The following is a 24457-nucleotide window of genomic DNA, read 5'->3' on the forward strand; positions in this document are numbered from 1 at the left end:
CTAACAGGTACTATAGTGTTTAAGCCAATATGTTTTACATAGTCATGCCTGAGAGAATAACAAACTTAGAAGCTGCAAAATTCTTCATATACTATTTACGAGATCAATGTTTGGAGGAAAACCTATCTGAGAAGCTCATGGATTTTGTACCAGGAACCAACTCATATGCAGGGTCCCTTAAGGAATCCCGTCATATCTGTAGAGCAACTGAAGGCCACCTATGTATGTTTCAAGCCTTATGAATTTCTTTCAGCACTGAATCATGGAGGCAAAAGATGGTATGGATGCCTAGAGAGAGTAGAGTTCTGGGCAAGGAGAGAGGCAGTGTGCATGGTGGTTAAGGCATAGGCTCTAGAGCCAGCATGAGTGGTTTGACTCCCTGCTTATCTACTTACTGACTGAATGATCTTGGGTAAGTTACTTGACCTCTCTGTGCCTCAGCTTCTACATGTGTAAAATAGGACAAATAACAGTACCTATGGCAAAGAGGTATGGGGAGGATTAAATGCATTAACAGATAAAACACTTGGTACAGTGCCTTGCATATAGTAGGTACTCAGTAAAAGTTCATGTTTATTACTACAAGAACTGCTCCTTCCACCAAAGGATTCTAGTACCCTCAGAATGCTTACGGGCGGGAAGCAGAGTATGATCCGCATTCAGCAATACCCTATGCAAACAAGTTCCTAGACCTAAACCGTGCTGAATGTAAAAGTCTCTGCAATTTTGTTTCCTCCCGTGTAAAGTTATAAAGGAACAGGTTTCCCTGTTTACAGGCTTAAGGATCTGGATGAGGAATCTTAGAGACCAAGGCTCTATGTAGTTACCCACTCACTGATGGAGAAGAGAAGAGAAGGAATGATTTAAGGTAGTGTATCAGTTTACAAAATCCCGGCCAAACTTTGGGAGGAGAAAGAACTAATTTGCTAGTAGTAACTGTAATTTCTATGGAAATATAGCAGCTTACCTTCATTTCTAGCTCGTGGTTTGATGCAGGTAATCCCTGAAGTTTTGCTTCCAATTTGTATATAAAACTGAACGAGTCTGGGGGAAAAAATCCCAAAACACTTCAGTTTACTTACAAATAGATGAGCTCAGAAGAGATTTAGCCCTTTGTATTTTGACACATTAAAAAGTAAAACTCCTATAATTCTTAGGTACTACTTTTAAATTCGAAGGGCATATGACAAACAGAAACTACAAAGATTATATAGTAAGTTAATTCTGTAACCATTTGAGAAAGTTAATTAATATGACCATTAATTTTATTCTGGAATAATTACTGAAACAAAAGGAAACAGTTTAATTCCACTTCATTGTGACAGTCTGATATGATTTAATGAAATCACTGAAATGGGAATTCCTTTAAATTGAGAAGATACTATCCTTGGAAACTCAGGAGGAAAAATCTAACATTAAAAAGTTGAATGCTGGGACCTCCCTGGTGGTGCAGTGGTTAAGAATCTGCCTGCCAATGCAGGGGACACGGGTTCAATCCCTGGTCCAGGAAGATCCCACATGCTGCGGAGCAACTAAGTCTGTGAGCCACAACTACTGAGCCTGCGCTCTACAGCCCGCGAGGCACAAGTACTGAGCCCGCATGCCACAACTACTGAAGCCCGCGCGCCCTAGAACCCGGGTGCCGCAAATACTGAGCCCACGCGCCGCAACTACTGAAGCCCGCGTGCTCTAGGGCCCACGTGCCACAACTACTGAGCCTGCGTGCTGCTACTACTGAAGCCCGTGTGCATACAGCCCGTGTTCCGCAACAAGAGAAGCCACCACAGTGAGAAGCCCGCGCACCGCAACGAAGAGTAGCTCCTGCTCGCCACAACTAGAGAAAGCCTGCACACAGCAACGAAGACCCAATGTAGCCAACAACAACAACAAAAATTGTTAAAAAAAAAAAAAAGTTGAATGCTGTATTTGTTTAGGGCCAGATAGTTACCTGTATTACTGATTTAGACTCAGATGGTTTAATTTTTCACAACTGACACTCACTCAGTGTGATGTAAACCATGCCTCAGTCCACAGTAAACCAACCTACATGGCAGGCACACCTCTGTGACAAGGACTCAGAAGGAAGGGAAAGAGATTGAAGGCAGAAAAACTATGACACAGAACCCCAGATTTTAGTGAGAAGAAGGTCTAAAAGTTTCAAACATTTCTTTGGTTTCCTTTCTTCCAATTCTAAAATAGTTTGACTAAAAATAAAAACGCACAGTTTTATTTTAGGTGTGCTACTATTTCATTTGCCCTTAAAACTAAGCATTTATTTATTTTACCAGTAGGTGTCAGTGTAGGTATTTTAAATTTCTGGAACAGTTTTCAATAAGTGAATACAAATAAACTTAGATAAGTGGGGGTCATGACATTTTTGGACACAGAATTTAAAGTTGAAAAAAATTCTTTGTTTCTCCTGGCATATATTAAAATTAATACCAAATAGTCTTCATAATAACACAGAACTTTAGAAAACCAAGCTGACATATATCAGACACACAAGCCTTGGTGATGACTGTATGCTGATTAATGAATTGGAGTATAAGTTTTGCAGAAACTGCCTATTTTATTATAAAGTTATGCTTTATTTTTATATATCAGAATCTATATAGAGAAACATTACTATGTAAACCCTCAATAACAGAACAGAGTGTTGTAGGTTAGAACACTTGGCACGGTAAGTACTATGTTCATGGAGAAGTATACCAATTAACTATTCACCTGATATTCCTGGTGTCCAGAGGGATGGTCCTTGCTTCCCTTTTTCCGGGGCCACTGAAGTACAGAGACTTGCCATCGTTAAGTGTTCCACAGCCCGTTCCAATCTGGCCTCCGGTTATCTTGTACCACAACGGGCTGAGCTTCCCCTCAAACCTATCGAACATCTCACTGTGGTTAGGGACAACAGACACACAGGTTCCTTGTGTGGCTTCCGAGAAAAGAAATACACAGGAGAGAGGTTTTGTTAAAATCATGAGACATTGGAAGGTACATTCAGTGCATGGGCAAAAGAAGCATTGCCACAGGTGTTAGGGGAAAGAAACCACATCAAAATTTGAATCTCCCAATCACCTGTCTGAAATACAGCCATCACTTCTAACATCAAAAACACTATTCTGCTCCTATAATTTTAAATTTTTAAACAGAGAGACATCAGGAACCACACATTTCCATGATTCTTGTTACTCAGAGGATTTGTGTAAACTGAGAAATAGATTTTGTCCACAACAAAATTGGTTCATTTGTTCTTTGTATTAGTGGATCAATAAGGGGAGTTAATCCCAGATTTAAAAGAAACACCCTGGAACCACGAGTGACAGCACTCTCTACAGAAGGCCTGCAACAACATATGTTTGTCTTTGGTCATGCACCAGATGAAGGGCAGAGCACTGAAAAGCTGGGAAGGATCCTTTGAAGTTCCCTCCAGGAAAAATTCTATAAAAAGATTTCGGAGCTTATAATATTTTCTCCAATTTTACTCTTTAATCTCAGCTTCCTTTTTATTTTGCTTGTAGCAACATCCAAGGGTGACTGTGGTCAGAAAATACTTCCCTTGTAAAGTTCTCTTTTGGCAGTCTTGGGTTTATCATTTCATAAGTTGATTTTTACTTTAAATGTATACAATTACATTTTGTATAAAAGCAATGTAAAGAGCACAGGCAGCCAAGTGGTTAAGAGCTCGGCTGCCAGGGTTTGAAGCCCAGCTCCAGCAGCTCCTAGCTTTGTGACCTTGGGAGAGTTCTATACCTCTCTGTGTCTCAGTTTCCTCAAGTGTAAACAGGGACAATAACAGTACTACACTATAGGGTTATTTATTGCTAGAATTAAATGAGGTGAAATAAAAACACCTACTATAGTGCCTGGCATAAAGTACGGATTCAAGCGACATTAATTATTTTTATTATTACTATTAAGTAAATATACTTTAGGAATGAAATTTGTGTTGTCATGCATTTCCTTCTTAGGCAGTTCAAAACTACAAAATATATCAGCACCTCATTTGCCTGGGTTACAAATTCCTACAATTAGGACTTAAAGAAGAATAAACTCAGAATCTATTTCCTTGGAAGAAGTAACATGAAATATAGTAACTAGAGACGAATATTTTACAAACAAATCATCAGACATGTCTGCAGCCTTACCGGTGTACCCCAGGTCGCAGAAACACACCCCTGAAACGCAGTCCCCATGGCCACTGCAGTAACTGGGACAAGGCTCTGATATGTACACTCCATCCAAACCAAAGGGAGGCACATTCTTCTGTGAGCTGCTCTCTTGGATCCATCGGAATCTGGTCTTACTGTTGGGAAAAACAGCACAGGTGTTTCTTGTACCAGTATCTCATACCAAAGCACTGAAATACAGAACGTTTCAGAAAAACTCAAGAGAGATTTAATATTTATTTGGAAGCCACATTCACTTGATTGGTCACTTAACCTTCATAAGGTGTCTCTCTCAGATCTTTCTCAAAACTTCTTGATTTTTTTCTTCAGCACAAATGTTTCAATATCAGGAAGATCAGATAAAGAAGATTCTGATGGCCAGAAACATATTATATAGGTTTTTGCTTGTACATTTTAAGAGGCTATTTGGGAATCTTTGAAACCATCAAACAGAATGGTCTTCGTTGGGACAAATGAGAGGACTCTGGCTATTTGCCATTCTCATGATTCCGGGAGGACAGAGTCAAGTTCGTACTGACAGCTCTATTCCCACCTGTTGCCTCTTCTTACCTTCAAATCTCCAAGATGCTCATTCTATAAACTCTTAGCAACCAGCTGGGCTGCCAATGAACACTGGTAACTGCCAACAAACAAAAGAGGGACCTGGTCCCAGTGCTTCAAAACCCTGGAACACCAGTGGCCTGGGCTACTGCCCAGTCCTATTTTCCCCACAACAGTTGTGAGGTTGCCAAACCAAAACTTGTCCCAGTTGCTTTCTAATCTTTCCAATCCCTTCAACACATCTCTTTTCTTTTCAAATATATGGAAATCCACACACATCTATAATTTCATACCAAGAAAACACCTCTTCCTTCTCAGTTCTACTAACATTAAAGAGGGAAGATGGATTAGGTTATCTGGATACCAGTTAATTTTGCTGCCAATATTTATAGACTTTTGAGTGAATTCAGTCTCTTAGTAAACAAGAATAAAGAATCTTAAAGATTAATGAAGATTGTCAAAGATAACTGTAGACAAAGGTTCCTTTTCCCCTCTATTATTGTGAAAATAATACAGCAGTATTAGAATGCATTTCTTTCTGGCTCTTCAAATAGCTTTGGTAATTTGGCAACACTGAATCATAACCCTAGCTTTTTTTCATTATTTTAAGTTACCTACTTTTAGCAAATTTGCAAATGTAACCACGATGTTGTTTTCTAGGTTTTAACTAATGCAAGTCTTAACACATTCTTCATTGTGTCAAGAGGAAGGTGAACACATCTTTTATTTACTTTGGAAATAATTCAAAATATATTGGTCTTATTTTTTAAGGCAAAAAGACAATTGAATTGAAGATTAGAAAAACAGAGCAAAACCAAAAAACAGAAAGGAAAAGAAAAAACTGATGGGCTTTGGGAAAATTCCTCCCAATAAAGTTGTGACATTATTTAGCCTGTGAAGATATTTTTCCTTTCAAAGGAAATAAATGGAATTGATGAACAGCATCTTTTGCCAATTGCTCGTAAGAAAATGGTAAGCCCTCTATGCCCCTTCCAAAAGATAAGCTGCATATCTATGATAAAAGAGGAAAACATACCAATTCCCTGACAGAAGTCGTCTTTAATTAGAAGTCATACTTGCCTTTTCTTTTACGTTTCTATAATATAAATAGAACCCAGAGAAACATGGATCTATGATTTCCACCACATGGAAAGTGAAAAAAGGGGTAAGAATAGTTTCTTTTCTTCACCTAGGCTCTCTGACCTGGGCAAGATGAGGGCATCTCTCTATCAACTGTTCTGTTTCATGGAAGAAGCAAGTTCAGACTGAGCCCCAGAAGCATTCAGAAAGTTGAAGAATCCCAACGGTAGGTAGAATTCTAGAAGCTTTGGTCATTCGATAGGGAGTGAAGGGTAAGTAAAGCCCTTTGACTCATCTCTGATTCTTGGGGTCCTGTAGTTTTCATTATAAAAATAAAATAATCAAGGTCTGGTCTGGCCAGAGAGATGAGGCACCCTTGTTTGTAGATTCTGAGGCTGCTATAGACCCAAGAAACAGAGTAGGCTGTTAGATACTTGAGAAGGCAAAAGACTTCAGGAGCTCAGTATTAAGGCATCCATATATAAATAAATTAAAAAAAACCAAAACGACTAATCATTTGATTAATAGGGTGTCCAGGACATGGTGAATTATAGCTGAGAGTCCTAGCTGGAAGCCCATATTTCAGAGTGAAAGGGCAAGAGATGGCACCTCTTTTCCTTCTTTTAATCTTTGTTAGCTGGCTTTTAGTTGGAAGGTACAAATCAAAGCAACAAAGATTTCACTGATCATGACATAAGCAAACTTTGCTTTATCTCCATTTCTCCATGTTATGCCTGGTTCCTGATGCGTACTGCTTTTCTGTTCTCTTAGGAGCACAACCTTGGAAATGAGCAGAAGTAATTTAGCAACCTTAGGGCTGCTTGAAGAAGAGGAAGAACTAGTAAGGAATTTACAGAAAAACATAATCATAGACCATCGGAAGAAGGGAGGAAATAAGTAGGCCAAAGTTAGCTAATAGCATGTCTAGATTCCACACAGTTAATCTTTTTTTTTTTAAATAGAGGAGATGTAGCTTTAAAATGATTAATATTATTAATGTGTGTGTGCACATGTGTACATGTGCTATTCATATCTTTTCAAGGAGACACAGCAGAATGCAGAACAATGATTTCTTGCTGAGCAGCACTGAATTTATTTTGGGAAACATATTTTAGAAAGGGAGGTGTCTTCAATTAGCTAATCACCTGTTGCTGGTCCTTACTCTTCATTCAACCAGCATTTACAAGTGCCTATAACATGCCAGGCGGTGCCAGGGCTGGGTACATGATGGGGAGCAGAATTCCTGCATGGTTCCTACCTTTATGATGCCCACAGTTGAATGAGAAGACACATTTAATCAAACCCCTGTGCAAGGAAATGTACACGTGCAACTCTGATAACTATCACCATTAAGAAGGACATAGAGCCAGGAGAGCATGAGTCTTAGAGGTCTTTGACCTGACAGTCAGGAAGCTCTGGGAAGGTGTTATAGGACGTGATGATTGAGGAAAAGACAGAATTTAATCTTATGTAATTTAACTAGAAATAAACCAGAGTGCAATTCGACTATTCATATCGTTGAACAAAACTTCCCCTTTGCCCTGCATGTTCTAGATAAGGAAGAAATAAAAGGTAAGACTCTCTCTCTCTTTGTTCTCTTCCCCAACTGCCACCTTTGTTCAAAGGATGCCTGAGTGACCAGGAGAACCAGTTTCTACCCCTCTCCCTTCCACCACCACACTTCAGAGGGGTGTTGCATCTGCCTCTCAAACCAGGAAGGTGCATGTGCACCTGCTTGTCCTGTGATAGGTGGTGGTGGAGGAGACATTCTGCAGCATAGTAAGCAACGGTGTTTCTAGCCCTTTCCAGAGAAATCGACTTCTTGCATTCTGCACAGGGAGCCTAGAGCAGGCTGAGGGGCATGCTGTGTGGTTGGGGAGACAGTCAGGAGGGATGTACCAGCACATATTTACCACCACCAGTGTCTCTCCTCTGTAGGCAAGAACCAAGAGACTTAACATGAGCACAAACTGCTCCTTTGAGAAAATCAGCTTCGAAGTATTCGTCAAAGAGCAATGTTTTAGTAACTATTACAAGCATGTTGCCTTGTGGCAAAATAGGTCCAAACTTTAACAATTTTCACACTTAGAATTCTCAGCTTTCCAACACTGCATTTGGAGATATCTGAGTTTAACATATTGCAGAAGAAACAACAACAGCTCATTTGTTGGGTTGAAGTAGAAACATATTTACTATTCTGTAGCAGAGAGCTCTGCATCACAAATGCCATCCACCAGCAAGCTGGACGGTATTCAAATGAACCACAAAGCCAGATGCTAATGAACAAGATTTCTTCTTCCAAAAGCTGAGGTCCAAGAAAATATTGATAAATTGGGAGCCTCAAAATTTTGGCTCACTTTGTGATGTTAAGGACAACCTTTTTTTATTTCTCAGATGTGGCTTTACCAAGCGGGTGTTTCCACTCAGCGTCAAACAAACTGCAGTTTCAGATTCAACTTTGTATTATCTGGCTCTGGAGTATTGCACCAGAGGTGTGTTCCTTGGTTCCTGATTCTATTGGCTACTTTCACAGTGATGTCTTCCAGCATCCTGGTCTCCTAGTCACTGCAGCAAAGATGCAGCCCTTGATGCACTCCAGCTTAATGGCATGCTGCACTTGTCTATTTGGAAGAGATGTGGTTGGGCCACAGTTTCAGAAAAGCATGGGGAAGAGGCAGGCAGTGGTGGAGGAGAGAATTACAAGGGCTGTACTGTTACATACCTAGCTTGAAATGGGCAGAAAGCAGGATGAAAGGGCTATTTAGCTGCAAACACAGATATGTTCTTATGGACAGATGTCTCAGAGGATGAAGCCTAGAGGGTAGAACCAACAGCTGAGAAGAACAACAGATTAGGGAGCCACTCGTAGGGAGCAGAATTATCTCAATCAAGAAAACTTTCTTATCCTGGACATTGCTCATGGAGGAGGGAACCCTAGTAACAACAATCTTGCTAGCTTTCAGAATCCCTATGAGCCAGTGGTTGTTATGTGATTCCCATTCTTTTCTCTTTTTTTGAGTTGGGGTGTCTATTGTGTTTATCTTGTCATTGTCTCACTGTTGCATGTTGCGTAATGGGTGGGGTGGATAACTTGTTTCTTTAGGTCATAGGTCAATGGGTCAAGAGAAGCCATATCCAGGGAACTCTGACTTGACAGAAATCATGAAATCAGTGACTTAGTACCTGATGCTGTGATGAGGTGAGCGTTTGGGGGTTTTGGGAGGAAAGTGAGTACATCTGCTTGGGGGAGACATGTGAGTCATTAGGGCTAGGACAAAATATGGTAGGTTGTTACAATAATGTCCCCCAATGGATCATACTAAATCTTCTTCTACAAGACTTCCCTGCACTTCTTATCAAAAAGGGGAGTCTGCTTTCTCACCCTCTGAATCTGGACTGGCCTTGTGACTTGCTTTGACTACTAGGATGTGGCAAAGAAGACAGGGTCCTGCAGCTTCTATTTTTGTTCTCTTTGAACCACCTAACCGTGGAAACTTATGAATACTGGGATGGATACTGGGATGAAGACCACTATAGAGAGAAAAGTCCTACTAACCCCAGACACTAATCAATCTACCAATTGAATGCAGCTACATTATAAAGCTTAGGAGAGACCAGCAGAAGAAATACCCAGCCAATTCCATAAAACCATGAGAAATAATAAACCACTGTTGTCTTAAGCCACTAAGTTTTTGGAGAGGGATGTTGCATAGCAATAGGTGACTGTACAAATATTATCCTAGGCTGTACTGAGGAATATGAAAAAGGAATAAAGATGATTTTTAAAAAGTAATGCATCTATGCATTCCTGATCTTTTTGCCTTCCACGGGTTAAGAGATGACATGGTCTGGAATAGCTGTCTTGGATCCAGAGATAGAAGTTGTGTGTTCAGAATGGCAGAGACACCCTGTAAACTCTGAAGTCCTCACCTGTGGACCATTATGCAAGAAAGAATGGATTTCTAACTTGTTTAAGTCTTGTTAAGCATTTGTATTTGTTTCTCTGTTATAGTAGCTGGGCCTGTATCCTAACTAAAGCAGAATGCAAGTCAAATTATTAAATTTCACTAAAGAAGGTCAACTCATCAACTCTGCCACATACACATCAAATCATTTGAGTCCCTCTTTGATACATAACAAAGTACACTGGCATGTAAAGACAAAAAAATTACTTATAAGTTGACTTGGATCCACTGACTGATAAACCATTTCTTGGAACAGCTGGCATTTAAACATTATGTTCCAAAGTTTAGTAGATTACCACACAAACTTATACATCCTGGCCATACTTCTTACCCATTTAGGAAGTCTGTGTACCAAAGTCTAAGGTGTAATTTTTGGAGGTATGCACATCTAAGTACTGAGGGAGGCAGATGAACACAAGCAGCATATCCAGCTAGATGCAAATTTGGTCATCAATTAGGTGAAAGATTATAGACAGAATGGTCTCTACAAACATTAGAAGTAAGCCACTCCTACAGATTTTCTAGCTTTTATCACTGTATCAGTCAGGATGAGATAGGTTGCCAGCCTAACATGCAGCCCCTAATCTCAGCGGCTTAACCCAACAAAAGTTTATTTTTTGCTTATGCTATAATGAAAGTCTGTTGATTGTAGACACTCAAGGACCCAGACTGATGTAAGCTTAATCTCAAAAGAGGCTTTCATGAAGCAGAGAAGATAGCAAAATGCACATGAGCTCTGAAAGTCATATGTTTAATTTCCACTCACATTTCATTAGGCAATGCCAAACTTTATTTTTTATATAAATTTATTCATTTATTTATCTATTTATTTATTTATTTTTGGCTGCACTGGGTCTTCGTTGCTGTGCGCGAGCTTTTTCTCTAGTTGCGGCAAGCGGCGGCTACTCTGCGTTGCGATGCGTGGGCTTCTCATTGCGGTGGCTTCCCTTGTGGAGTATGGGCTCTAGGCGCACAGGCTTCAGTAGCTGCGGCACACAGGCTCAGTCGTTGTGGCTCGTGGGCTTAGCTGCTCCATGGCATGTGGGATCTTCCCAGACCAGGGCTCAAACCCGCGTCCCCTGCATTGGCAGGTGGATTCTTAACCACTGCGCCACCAAGGAAGTCCTGGCAATGCCAAACTTTAAAGGGTGTGGGGAAAGTATAATCCTACCATATTTCAGGAAGGAAGTAAGCTGGAAATACTGATGAATGGCACTAATGAGTATATCAACCATATATTAATTTACATCACCAGCAGTGCCAGTAGTCTTCTTATACCATCTCAGCTCTGCACAGAAATGCTTTGACTGAGCCACAACTGAATGTTATGTTCTAGGATTCAATTAAGAAGTGTCTACTTGAAGAATGCTTCATCTTTTGAAAAATTATAGAGTTAAAACACTGATTTTCATGTTACCTACTCTACCTGACACAAAGATACATATACGTACTATAAAGGTATTCTAGAATACTGAATGTAGAAATATATGATATATATATCTGATATATATTATCAGAATACATGTATTTTCTTTCTTTTTACCCAACAATGAGAACCAAATGACCCTATCCCCTGACCTCCCTCACTATGTCCTAGCTGCCAGGAAGCTAAGAGTTAAATTTGTTGCCCTATTACTGAAACTAATTTGCTTCAAGTTCTTGATCCATTTATCTCATTCTTCTGTCAATTGATTTTAAATCTTTTTCCCTATTGTTTTAATTATTTATCTTAATGGTCATTTAAAGGGATCTTTTATATTGTAAGATATCTCAAATTGTCTATTTAAGGAGGCATTACATTATCACACATCTCTATATAGTGAAAGTCTGATACGATAATGCCTTATAACTCCCTTAGCTTTTAAACATCTTTTGTTCAGGGTTGTAATCCAGTGCCCAGAATAGAACTTGGCACAGGTAGGTGGCTCAATAAATATTTGTTGAATGAATGAATGGATGAGTGAGTGAGTGAACTTTTTCACAAGTATGAGCGTCATTTCCTCAAGAGTCCTTAGAGCTAGAGTTTATGAATTCTCTTAGGTTATTGAGATAAATGAGATGAAGATACTGAGATAAATATATGCTCCTCAGAAATGGCAACTATGGCACATAATAGGAATGGTCACTTTACCTGGATGCAAGAGACCTTGGAATAACAATGGTGATTCTCGTCCATTCTTCAAAGTCCCCTGTGTGATACAGGGTGGGCTCACTCAGTTCTCTGGAGTTTCCTTCACATCCTTTGCCTGCAGAAGCTGGGTAACAGCCTTCTTTCACCAGAAACCAGGACATCCCAGCATCGTGAGAGTACTGAAGAAGAACGGGGGCAGCGCTGCTGAACTGATTGGCACACCCAATGTTTAGCTGTTAAAAGGAAAGACAAAATTATACAAGGTTTTGGTTTCAAGTCATCATTTAACAAATTAGGTGCTACAGCCATCAGGGCTCTTTCTACTGAGTTTGCACTAAATTTACGATGATAAAACACGGGCAGCTCAATTCCAACCAAGACCCTTTCAAAGGTTCTGGAAATCTCTGTATAGGCAAGCAATAGGTGATTTTCAATAGAAAGCGGGACCAGTTGCCCATTTTGTGGATTTCCTGAGATTATAGAAGGGAAGAGAGAAGCACAGATGGGACTGGAGTCTTGCACAAAAGATAAGAAGCCAAGAAACTGCTTTTTTTTGCTTTCCCAGATAGAGGGTATAAACAGAGGGAAGCAGACGATAAAGGACTGCCCTCTTCAGAACATGAAGGTTACTGAAGCTGTCCTCTGCTTTCAGTGGAACAAGCAATTTTACTCTGGTTTCTTACAAAAGCTCAGTAAGAAATCATTCTCAGCTTAGATGAAAGAGCTAAGTTCTTGTCACAGCATCAAATAAGCAACATAATCCAGAAATAAAACTATTACTCTTCTGTGTACTTGTGTAGATGATTGTCATCACAGGATTAACAATATTCAAAAAAAATTGTAAAAACATGCAACCTAAATCCCAATGCCCTAGCACAACCATTTTTATTCTTGTTTTCTCTTCTAAACTTTATAAAGAAGCATATCAATACCTAGAAGTAGTATTACTGAATCAAAATGCAGAAACACTTTGAATTTCCTATTTATATGTGTTCATTTTTAATCACCTGGGTTCAAATGAATCAGTTTTACACAGCACTCAATATTATTATAATTTTAGACAGTTTCTTTATAAATTAATAAATATATAAATGATTGTATTACTGTTTTAGTATATATATATATATATATTTTTTTTTTTTTTCTTTTTTTGCGGTACACGGGCCTCTCACTGCTGTGGCCTCTCCCGTTGCGGAGCACAGGCTCCGGACGCGCAAGCTCAGTGGCCATGGCTCACGGGCCTAGCCACTCCGCGGCATGTGGGATCTTCCCGGACCAGGGCACGAACCCGTGTCCCCTGCATCGGCAGGCGGACTCTCAACCACTGCGCCACCAGGGAAGCCCCTAGTTTATATTTTTTGATAATTGTAAATGTCAAACTCTTTTCCTGGTATTTAATTACATGCTATCTTATATAAATGATCTATTCATATCTTATTTCATTTGTTGGTTGGTGCCACCATAGAATTTTATTGTATAAGACTTTATAACTAAGAATAGTCAAATTTTATAGAAAAAAATTGAAGAACTCAAAAGAACATAATCATGACCAAAAAATAAAGGACGCAGGAAAGGTAGGCCCATAGGCAAATAACACTGGGTCAGAGTTCAAGGGCCAACCAGCTCATCTTTGTGACTATAAGGTAGCTTGAGCCAGTCTTTCAAAACAGGAAGACTCCATATTTTCCTTAATTCCATGCTCAGAGCTAGAAAGCGTCTCTCAGAAGGATTTAAAAATGTGGCTAATGGCAATTTTATTGTGATTCATTTCTCCAAGTTTACATAGTTAAATGTCAAGAAAATAAATAAAGACTTGACCCTCTCAGATGCATGATTACCTTTCGTAACACAAACCCTTTTATTATATTACCGGTTAGTAAGCACAGTCTTCGGTGGGCATGTGGTGACAGCATTCACACTGGGCACACATAGTTAGCTTTTTGTCTTAGACTTATTATCACTGCCACTGTTTCTAAAGTAAGCAAGTCGATGGAACTTTCAGTTCTGTGACATCTTCGTGATTTTTTTTTTTTAATTGGCCTGCCTCTTAACTGTTGATGTCTTCTAGAATGCAGTTCTTGGCTTTCTTATCTTTTTACTCCATACATGCTTCCTAATCTCATTCACAATCATAATTTCAGATTCCTTCTGAATCCCTATGACTCCCAGATATGGTCGCTCTCAGGTTCTCTGCACAATGTACATAACTACTTCCTGTGCATCTGCCCTTCAGCAATCCACAGGCATCCCTAAATCCTATATTTGCAATTTCAGTGACTGGAGGCAGAAGTGTGGGAGTCATTCTAGAATCCATTCTATCACCCAGTAGGTCACCCAAACCTGTAGACTACACACCTTTAACATCTTTCAGGCCCATCCATTTATTTTATAATCCCAGGCTACGCCTTAATCTGGCCTCCTCATTTCTTACTTTGATGACTGCTCTAGCATCCTCACTTTACTCAACATATGCCCGACAATCTGAGTACTTCTCTCTGCCTCCTCTGCTATCCCACAGGTCCAAGTTCCCATCATCTATTATTGGGATCACCACAATAGCTGCCCAGCCAGTCTTTCTATCTCTGCCTTTGACTCTGCCAGTGTACTCGCAACACAGTCACCGGAGTGATTCTTTAAAAGCCTAAGTCAGAGTATGTCACTCTTCTGCTAGCCATTTTACTTAGAGCAGAAGTCAAAGTCTGACCTTATTTTTTTCTACCTGTCTCCCCTTCCTCACTTTGCTCTAGTCACAGTGGCATCCTTCTGGTTTCTTGAACTTTTCCAAGCACACTCCTACTTCAAGGCTTTTGTCCTTTTTGTTCTCTGTGCCTGGAGTGCTCGCTGCATGACTCCCTCCTTCACTTTTCACAGGTCTCAGATTAAAACTTTTATTAGTGAGGCTAACTTGACAACCTTTTACAAAATAGTAATTATCCTCCACCACCCTAGTCAAACTCTCTATTCCTAGTTATTCTCATAGCCTAGAACTGAGCCCGGAACATAGTAGATGCTTTACAAATATTTGCTGAATAAATGAATGAATGTATTTGTTGATGATAGTTTCCCCTCCTGTTAAGTCAACAGAATGATCTTTCTAAAACACAGGTCTGATTTTTACATTCAATGGATTAAACATCTTCCATGACTCATCGCTCTTGGGTTAATATCCAAGAGACTTAGAGTATCATATAAAGCCCATTAGGACAAGCCTTATCTCTTATTTCTGTGGCAAATACTCCAAACTCCTTAAATTTCTGACATTTCCATTCTCACTTGCACTTTCATGTGTTTTCACATATTTGCACATTCTGTTCCCTCTAACTAGAATCCCCCCACCCCCTCCACTTTTCAGCTGGCTAAGTCTCTGTATTTCCAGAAACTTCCAATTTCAACTCATCCATCCATCTATCCATCCATCCATCCATTTATTCAACTAACAGATAATTTTGGAGCACCTGCCATATGCCAGGAACTATGTCAGGTACTCCTATAGTATCAGAGCCTCTCTCTACTGCAGCACTCCAGCGACTGTATTGCAACTGTTCACTTTTCTGGCTCACTTGCTAGTTTCTGAGCTCCTTAAGGGCTTGGGCTATATTTCTCATCTCTATGTTCCTAGAGCTTAGTGTTGACACATGGCAGGCAGTCACAAAAACTTTACCAGCACCGTGACTTTTGTAAAAATAACACCAAGTTCTTATTACAGATCCCAAATATACATTAATTATCAATCCCCAAATCACTCATATTACATACCTATTATCAACTGATAGCCACAAATCAACAGTTTTCTGCTGGTGTGATTCGAGAATTGAGACTTTTCTTAGGCATTATGCATTGTTGCTGGTTGTTTAAGTACTTGAAACATTTAATAATGTTTTCTCTATTTAGATTTCTAAACTTCAGAATACCACCTTGCAGAGTTCAACACCTACACACTATCATGATTTTGTGACTAATTAATTAGAAAACGTGCAAGATGAGAGAGAGCATATTATTCTGGCAATGTATTTGCTATTGCTGTAATTTTGTTCCCATTTTAGGCAGTACCAACAAATTAATATAGAGTCATATACTGTTATGAGTGTTCTTTCCATGGCAATTTAGCATCAAAATCTAAACAGAGAAGGACAACATTTCACTAATCATCTTATTTATGACTGACTTGTTTACAGACCTCTGGAAATTATATTTGAAGAGCTTCCTGTAAACAGCTGATCTCTTTAATAATTCCATTTGTAACTTATTTAGCATCTGCATCCTGCCATTATGTAAGGACCATGTAATTGTGCTGGCTCATTGAAACTGCATTACTTTCGACCCCAGAATTCACCAATGGGATTTTATTATAAACACAATGAAATTTTGATTAGCGTTCTAAAAAAGGAGCTTGTCAAAGTAAATACTTGTTATACATATTGACATGTTATCACAGCACAGAAAACAAGCAGCTCTTAAGAGAACAATGAAAATTAAAGTAAAAATTTACTCAATCAAAGGAAGAGAAATTGTTTGAAAACCCCATAGTAAAAACATAAAATTACTCATGAGTCCAAAAAGCACTAGTAAGCTGAAAAGGAGAACTTTTCCATTACCATTCAGAAGCGTGGGATTTATTAAGTCACAATCAGATTGAAATCCTCAAAGTCATCTTTCTTTTTAATTGTGGTAGAGTTCCATGAGCCCTTAAAGAAATACAATGACATAGCCACAACTCCTGGGGCTCATTAAAAACTGACAAGCTGTTTCCCTTATGGGTAGAGCTAAAAAGCTTTGCCATTCTAAGATTGTTGGCAACTTTGTTCAGATGAGTCCCTACTTTACTAGAATATGAATATTTTGTGTTCTTTGTGAATTTCATTTAGAAATCTGGAAGATGGCTGCTCCTTAACCTGCAAGAAGTTTGTGCATAAATACCTTAAACTGCAGCACATATCCAGGCTTCAGCGTCAAATCTCGAGTTACTGCAAATCGATCCCCATCTGATTTTCCAAACACCATGGCTGATGGCGTGGCAGAGCAGAAAGTTTCATTTTTAACCATTCCTTCGTTAGCCAACATCAACCACACACTCATTTGATTCATAGGGTAATCAAAAGCCGGCTTCTCATAAAAGTTCTAATAGGAACAACACAAACAACACAGAAAGGCAATTTGGTAGCTTTGAAAACAAGAAAGGAATTTTCAGATCATGACATGCAGGGCCATGTACTATTTGTATTTCTAGGAAAATACAGCAGACTCTCTAAATTAACTTTTTTTTTTTTTTAAAACTGCCATGAACTTTTTCTCCTGATTATTTAACTGGATATATTTTGCCACTGTGTATCTAATCATTTCATAAACACACTAATAATCATATTTAATGACTTGGTAAAACTTTCTAGTCTTGTTTTTTGTTTTGTTTTGTTTTTTTAACATCTAAATAATCTATGAACTAGTAGCATAGAGAGGTAAAAAAGTTAAGTGCAAACACAGAAAACTAAACTACATGTTCAAGTGTCAAGCACTAAATCTTTGGGGGAGTGAGTAGTTATTTGATCCCATCCTCTTTTACCATTCTATGTCTTCTTGGAGTTCAGACATAATGAGAAGTACCTGGGGTAAAGTTGGGTTGACAACTGGGATGATTTGTTTTTGCTTCTCGGACAGAATGATGATGTCATCGACTGCCCACTGGTCATAGCCCTCCCCTGAGAACACAGGCTGCCACCAGCGGAAACTGGTGCAAGGCGTCTTGGCAGCAGCTGGCAGCTCCAGATAGACAAATCTGCATAAAAGCAAATCATTTAGCGTTGGGAAAGGAAAAGCTGTGTTTTTCTTAGCAGCTGTTAAAATAACACGAGTAGCAACAAGAGAAAGTTATGTTTTGTTTGATGTCTTGGTATTTTTGTAAAGTTTCTAAGTTTAGACAGATAAGACAAGAGGTTTAAAGTTGTAAGCAAGGTTAGTCCTGATCCTGGTTTTTCCGTTTGTAATTGTATCTTTCGGAGGCAAATATTTCAACTGCGTTTGATTCATTGAACAGTGTCTTCTGACTACTATGACAATGGCCATAATATTTTAAAGAAACCCTTAAGAAAAAGCTGTTCCTTTGTATGTTATTGCATTAAAATAGCATTACAATTTTTTCAAGGCAGTTCTTACTTATTGGGGGAAAACATAAATAAGCATTAAAAACGAAACATAAATCACCCATAAGCTACCACATGGGGTTGGCCTCTGTTAACAATTTGATGTATATCATTAAAGCATGTAATCTTTTACATAGGTGAGATATATGTATGATTCGGTATCTTACAGTTTAAAACTTAACATTATATCATAAGCACATTCTCATGCCAATAAAATAAGTTCTTAAGATCATTTTACCATTTATATAATTTTTCATCACACAGATGTGCTAGTATTTATTTCACTTTTCCTTATTATAAATAATTCTGTGATGAAAAATCTTTATGTATAAAGCTTTATGTATACCTCAGTTTATTTATTTAGGGAAGATTCTTAGAAATGGAATTACCAGGTCAAATAAACTGGTCACGTTTAAGGCTCTGGATTTTTCCAAATTCCTTTCTGGGAGGGTCGTGATGGTTTGCAGGATGACATGAGAGGACCTGTCTTGCTGCTCCATGTGGAGAGAGCACTTGGTGTTATCATTAAAAAATGACCATTTGACTGTTGAAAAATGGTATCTTTTTTATTGCCACAGAGGTTGGATATTAATCATATTTTATTAAACATATGTCTTCCCTGCTGTGTAACATCTACTCATTCCTTTTACCCATTTTTCTATTGGGATCTTAGTGTTTTTCTTGATAATTTATTTGTATAAGCTCTTTATAGGAACACTGATCCTCTATTTCTCGTATTTGTTGCATATATTTTCTCAGTTTGCTTTCCTTCTTTTCATTTTTTTTCTGTTTTCTTTGAAATATATGTGTTACATGTGTATGTAGTTTTACATCTGTATGTAGTATATTTCTGTGTAAGCAGTCCTTTTCTTTGTTAATTCTTGCGTTGAACTTATGTTTAGAAAGTTCAGGTCTTTTTCCAAGATCAGATAGCAACCTAAGTGTTTAAATCTTTAACCAGTCTTTAACAGTTTTTGCTGATGTAAGGTGATAATCTAAATAGGTACTTTTCCCCAAGAGCCTACCCATTTTTTTCTAACACCATTTGATTGAATAACCATTTCTTTATCATTGGTAGTTGATGTGTCTTTTTTAATATATGTTTGTACAGATATCTGAGTCAATTTCTGGGTCATCTATTTGGCTTGATTGTTCTATCCATGCACTGGTAGCATTCTACTTTAATACTGTAGCTTATACAATATGTTTTAATATTGTGCAGGGCATCCCTCTATATTTTGTCAAAAGTTTAAACTATTTTTGCCAGTTTATATTTCCAGATATAAAGCTCCCCCCCAAAAAATGCCACTAAGATTTTGATTGGAATAGCATTAAATGTAAATTAAGAGATTTCTTCATATCACAATGTTCAGTTTTCCTATCCAGGGATGCTGTATTATTTTCCATTTATTTGTTTTCTTTTATATCTCTGAAGGAAGTTTTGAAGTTTTATCATTTCCTTTACAGAGATTCTCAGTATTGTTTCTTAAACTTATATTTATTTATGTATTTGCCATCATGGGGCCTTCTTCTGATATCTTCCAATTCAGAATTTCTTAACCAGTTTAGTGTCATACAACTCTTTGAGAACGTGATGAAATAGCCCCTAAAGAAAAACTCCCTTAAATAAAAATGGAATATCTCTGGAATTTGAAAAAGCTAGTGAATTTTTGTTTGTCTATATAGTACTCTAGTTGCTTTACTGAATTCTCAGTAATTTTCAGATAGACAATGCTATTACTTGGAAAAAATAATTTGAATAGTTTCAAACTGTTGTTTAAACCAGTTTGGCCCCATTATCAATTCCCCTTCTACTGTATGGGGGGAATCTCACCAGGCTCCATCTCCCACCCACCATCCCTGACTCTCTCCTTGGATGTTATGACTCTTGTTAGACCTAGTTGCCTCTTCTCTGGTTTCCACCTCTCCCCCTGTGTGCCTTAGAAGAAATGCTTTGGGTTGGTCTGTCTGCATACCTAATTGTGTTATATTATGGAGAGTTATGTCACCTTGAAATAACTCAATGTTTTAAAACAACGAACATATGAACCTTCAATCTACAAAATAGCTCTATTGTAAGTATTATATCTAAAATATATTTAATTTGTAAGAATTGGATCTACATATTTTTCAATAATTTTTTTCCAATAAAATAAGGTTCAGTTGTAAAATGCAAGACAGGGATATTAGTATGGTAAGGCTTAATAATAATCAAGGAGATAATAATTATTATCGCACTGGAAGGAGATTGGGGCTGGTTACCTGGGTTTGCTGAAGTCTGAGAAGTACATCTCTGCCAGCAGGTGCCACTGGATGCCCCCATTGTTGCTGTACTGGAGAAGGATGCCCTCCTCTCTGCTGTCGGGCTTGTTGCACGCAGCACTCTCTCCACCGATCTGTATGTAGAACTGGACAAAGTCCACCCAGGAAGTATCCAGATCCCAGCTCACCAACCGTCTTTTTCCAGCCTTTCGGAAGAACAGAAAAATCACAGATTCAATTATCTGGGAGCAATTAGTTGTTTCCGTTTCAAATTCACATGAGCATCCTAGCACTATGTGGAGATGATCTTATTCTCATTTATTGTTGAGAGGAGCAGCTTATGCCATTTAACTGCTCCTGGATCCATTCTATTAGTCTCTACATCACTGACTCCCAGATTCGGTTATGAGATCCTTGAGAACTGCTAATTCCACCAAAGGGTACTCAAAAGTCTTTAATAATAAAGCAAAATTCATTTTAATGAAAACACTCCCAGCATTCGCTTTGGAAATCTCCTCCAGGCAGAGTCATGGAGAAGAAAGACCACATACATACTTTGAAATCAGCTGGAGCTGGGTTTGAATCTCAGCCCATGATTCATGCTGTTCACTAGCTGTGTGACCTTTCTGAGCTTTTATTTTCCTCAAAGTTATAACATGGGTAATAATACCTTCCTTACAGGGTGTTGTGACAATTAGATGAAATAATATGTTACATAACTTGCCTAGCACACGGCATCTCTTCCTGAGGGGACAATCTCTTAATAGATATGCCCCGGCTCTCCTCCTCCCTGGGAATTGAGGTAAAACAGGCAAGACACAAACTTCTTGACAAAAAGAGAGTACTGAAGTCTCTCGGGCTCCCAGTCAGTCTATTTCTTGGAAATAGAGAGGGTGGGAGGGATCATTAAATAAGTTTTTGCAACCATTAAATGGTCTCTTTGTGTCTTAAAAATGTTAAAAACTTCCTCAAATCCAGCAACTTGCTTCTTTTGCTTAGTGCATCCCCTGCCTGTCACAGTTCTGTTGTGAGGTATGAGATACAAATTGACAAGGTTTGTCATCATTTCTGTTGTCTCTAAACGGTTTCATTGCTAACAGGATTGAAAAAAAGTTTGCTGATAAGATTCTTTCACCCAAACTGATTCTGTCAAAGCTAATCCATGGACTGCACTGAGTGGTCTTAGAGAGTTTCTGAGGAGTTCAATTAATATTTGGGAAGAAAACCTGAGACAGAATACACAGTATAGAGAAAAGCACTCCTCACACTTATAATTTAAACCCTACTCTAATCCACTAAGTTAATTAAGAAAGGGTTTCAGTTATTAGAAGTCACAGGGGAAATACTTGGGGATAATTATAGGAGTACACTGTTACTGATAAATCTAAAGCCAATTAAGAGATTCCAAAATAGACAAGGGTGCCAGCAAAAAGAGAACTGAGGTCAATCCTGAGACAGAAACTCATTTTTTGGAACTCTCAATTTTATGTATGTATTAGAAGAAATCTTAAAATATGCATTTTCAACGTGTTAGATGTGCTTTTCATTTTTCTTGCTGTTGATTTGAAATAGTGTTAAGTGGAAACAACTCAGAGATTATTATAATCTGATCTAGAATTTTCGTGCCTCAGGATCAGTACAGGAAGAATGAATCTGAGAAGGACCTAGCTGGTTAATTCCCACCCAGCAAACTTCTAAACGATAAAGATCTAAGGTGAGGAGAATGATAAAAATCCAACTATCACAATTAAATGGTTGGAATGATTGGTCAATTGTGAAATTCACAGAACAGTGTTGTTCTTCCAGGAGACTATGGCGTTGCTCTATAGAGATTTTGAGAGTGTTTTGTGGGACTTTTTTTTTTTTTTTTTTTTTGTGGTACGCGGGCCTCTCCCTGTTGTGGCCTCTCCCGTTGCGGAGCAACGTGCAGGCTCAGCGGCCATGGCTCACGGGCCCAGCCGCTCCGCGGCATGTGGGATCTTCCCAGACCCGGGCACGAACCCGTGTCCCCTGCATCGGCAGGCGGACTCTCAACCACTGCACCACCAGGGAAGCCCTGTGGGATTTTTTAAAAATGAAAAATATCATACTAATGCTTGGTTTGGCACTGAAGATGTTTTTTCCTAGAGAGTAGTACAAGTCATTTTCTTTTGTTTGGTGACCTGAAATGCTGAACATTGTTTTAAAGGGGGAAAAGAGAGAAAAAGGAAATGGCTCAGGGCAAACTATTTTGTCAGAATTTAGAATCAGATGTTAACACACGGTTTGCAGTTTTTCTACTATACTATGATCAATGTATTTATGTATATGTGTAGATATATATAAACACGTAATATGCGTATACATGTGTTGGAGTAATAGATTAAGGACCTCCTCATTCCTAGAGTGTGGAAAATACCCTCCAATTTCCCCCAGCATTCTAGGTTAAAATGTCTCCAGTGTTTAGATAAAATAATACAGAATTTAAAGGTAATGCCTACAGAATCTAGAGCCTTTATAACAAAACCTCTAAAATGCTTTATAAAAACTTTACCTTTTGACTTCCATTAAAATCTTCTTTAATCAAAATGCCAGTAGAATAAAAGTCTACTATATTTATTTGAAAATAACCATCTCTTTATAACTTTCTGTTGTTTTCCAATTTTCTTTCATCCATTCATTGATTTCTTTCTTCAGCAAATAATTACCGGTTGCCAGTTATACCAAGCTCAATACCACGTGTTATAAAAACAAACTTGAAAGGAGAGTTCACAGATACGTACGTGCAGGGAGAGTAATAACTTAGGGCTGCAGAGCAAGTTCTACCCCTTGTTAAATCCCATTTGGTCATATGATTAATGATCAATGCTCCAATCTATTCGGTCTCAAGGGTATTTATTGATATGTAAATGCCTAACGCAAGGCATGCATTTCTGAGTTGAACATCTTATCTAGAAGTTTGGCTCAGTCAGTAAGACTGTGCATTTTGCTGGGTACTGTGAGAATAAAAATAAAAATATGATCTATATATGTAGGGAACACAGTGAGAGGGGCAGTCAAAGAAAGGAAAGATCAGTGTACTTTGCCCTAGTCCCAGAAAGCCCCATGGAAGTGAAACTGAGCAGGACCCTGTGGGGCTTCTGGGCACAAGAGCCTTTCCGTGTGCCCCACTCCTTGTTTGTAGGGAATAGACTCCAGCCTCTATGACCTTCCCTGAGTCCCAAAGGACAGATTCAAACAGTTGTCAATCAGGGAAGGGAGGGTATGCAGAGACAAGGGAGGAACGGCCAAGAAACAATAATGCAGCCTTGGTGCAGGGCTGTGGTTCTGCCTCAAGGGATACACATTAACAATATCTTTTGAGCTCTTTATAGAACTAAAACCCAACAAGTGGCAGATGTCAGCATTCTTCATACCAGAGAAGACCACCTGAGGCCAGATTAAAGGAGCCAGAGAAGCCTATCAAGAGATCACCTGAGATGAGATTAAAAGAGGGCAAGGGGCTTCCCTGGTGGCGCAGTGGTTGAGAATCTGCCTGCTAATGCAGGGGGACACGGGTTCGAGCCCTGGTCTGGGAGGATCCCACATGCCGCGGAGCAACTAGGCCCGTGAGGCACAACTACTGAGCCTGCGCGTCTGGAGCCTGTGCTCTGCAACAAGAGAGGCCGTGATAGTGAGAGGCCCGCGCACCGCGATGAAGAGTGGCCCCCGCTCGCCGCAACTAGAGAAAGCCCTTGCACATAAACGAAGACCCAACAGAGCAAAAATGAATAAATTAATTAATAAACTCCTACCCCCAACATCTTCTAAAAAACAACAACAACAAAGAGTGCAGGCCCTGCACACACCCTAATCTTATCAGCAACCCCACCCTTGAACTATTGCTATAAAACTCCTCACCAAATCCTCCCGGGGTGGGAAACAGTTTTTCAGGGCAGGAGCCCACTGTGTCCCCCTTTGCCTGGCAAAGCAATAAAGCTATTCTTTTCTACTTCACCCAAAATTCTGTCTCTGAGATTCGATTTGGCACCAGTATACAGAGGCCAAGCTTTCGATGTCAGAAGCAGCAGGATTTGGGCAAAACACTGCAAGGTTTATATGGATGTGAGAGGCCGTGGAAGGCATAACGGAAAGCAGTGGAGGCTAAGCAAAGAGGGAAATTGGCAAAATCTGGGATGA

General features: G+C 39.0%; 1 protein-coding gene across 2 annotated transcripts in view; it reads right to left on the reverse strand.

The window, feature by feature from the left end:
- The window catches only part of RELN (reelin), a 527392-nt gene that overhangs the window by 92232 nt on the left and 410703 nt on the right, over nucleotides 1-24457 (reverse strand). The window contains exons 25-32 of one of the 2 annotated variants that reach the window (XM_089917770.1): nucleotides 20300-20505; nucleotides 17502-17673; nucleotides 16821-17021; nucleotides 11904-12136; nucleotides 11190-11192; nucleotides 4146-4303; nucleotides 2725-2932; nucleotides 968-1044 (exon numbers count right to left, since the gene is read on the reverse strand). In XM_089917770.1, coding sequence (XP_089773896.1) covers nucleotides 968-1044; nucleotides 2725-2932; nucleotides 4146-4303; nucleotides 11190-11192; nucleotides 11904-12136; nucleotides 16821-17021; nucleotides 17502-17673; nucleotides 20300-20505 — 1258 coding nt within the window. The remainder of the gene's footprint in view (nucleotides 1-967; nucleotides 1045-2724; nucleotides 2933-4145; nucleotides 4304-11189; nucleotides 11193-11903; nucleotides 12137-16820; nucleotides 17022-17501; nucleotides 17674-20299; nucleotides 20506-24457) is intronic. The other variant, XM_022554391.3, reaches the window with a different exon arrangement.

The sequence above is a fragment of the Delphinapterus leucas genome, chromosome 9 (genome assembly GCF_059928025.1).
Source record: "Delphinapterus leucas isolate spDelLeu-1000000601 "Yukka" chromosome 9, BTC_Dleu_Yukka2, whole genome shotgun sequence".
NCBI classification, from domain to species: Eukaryota; Metazoa; Chordata; class Mammalia; order Artiodactyla; family Monodontidae; genus Delphinapterus; species Delphinapterus leucas.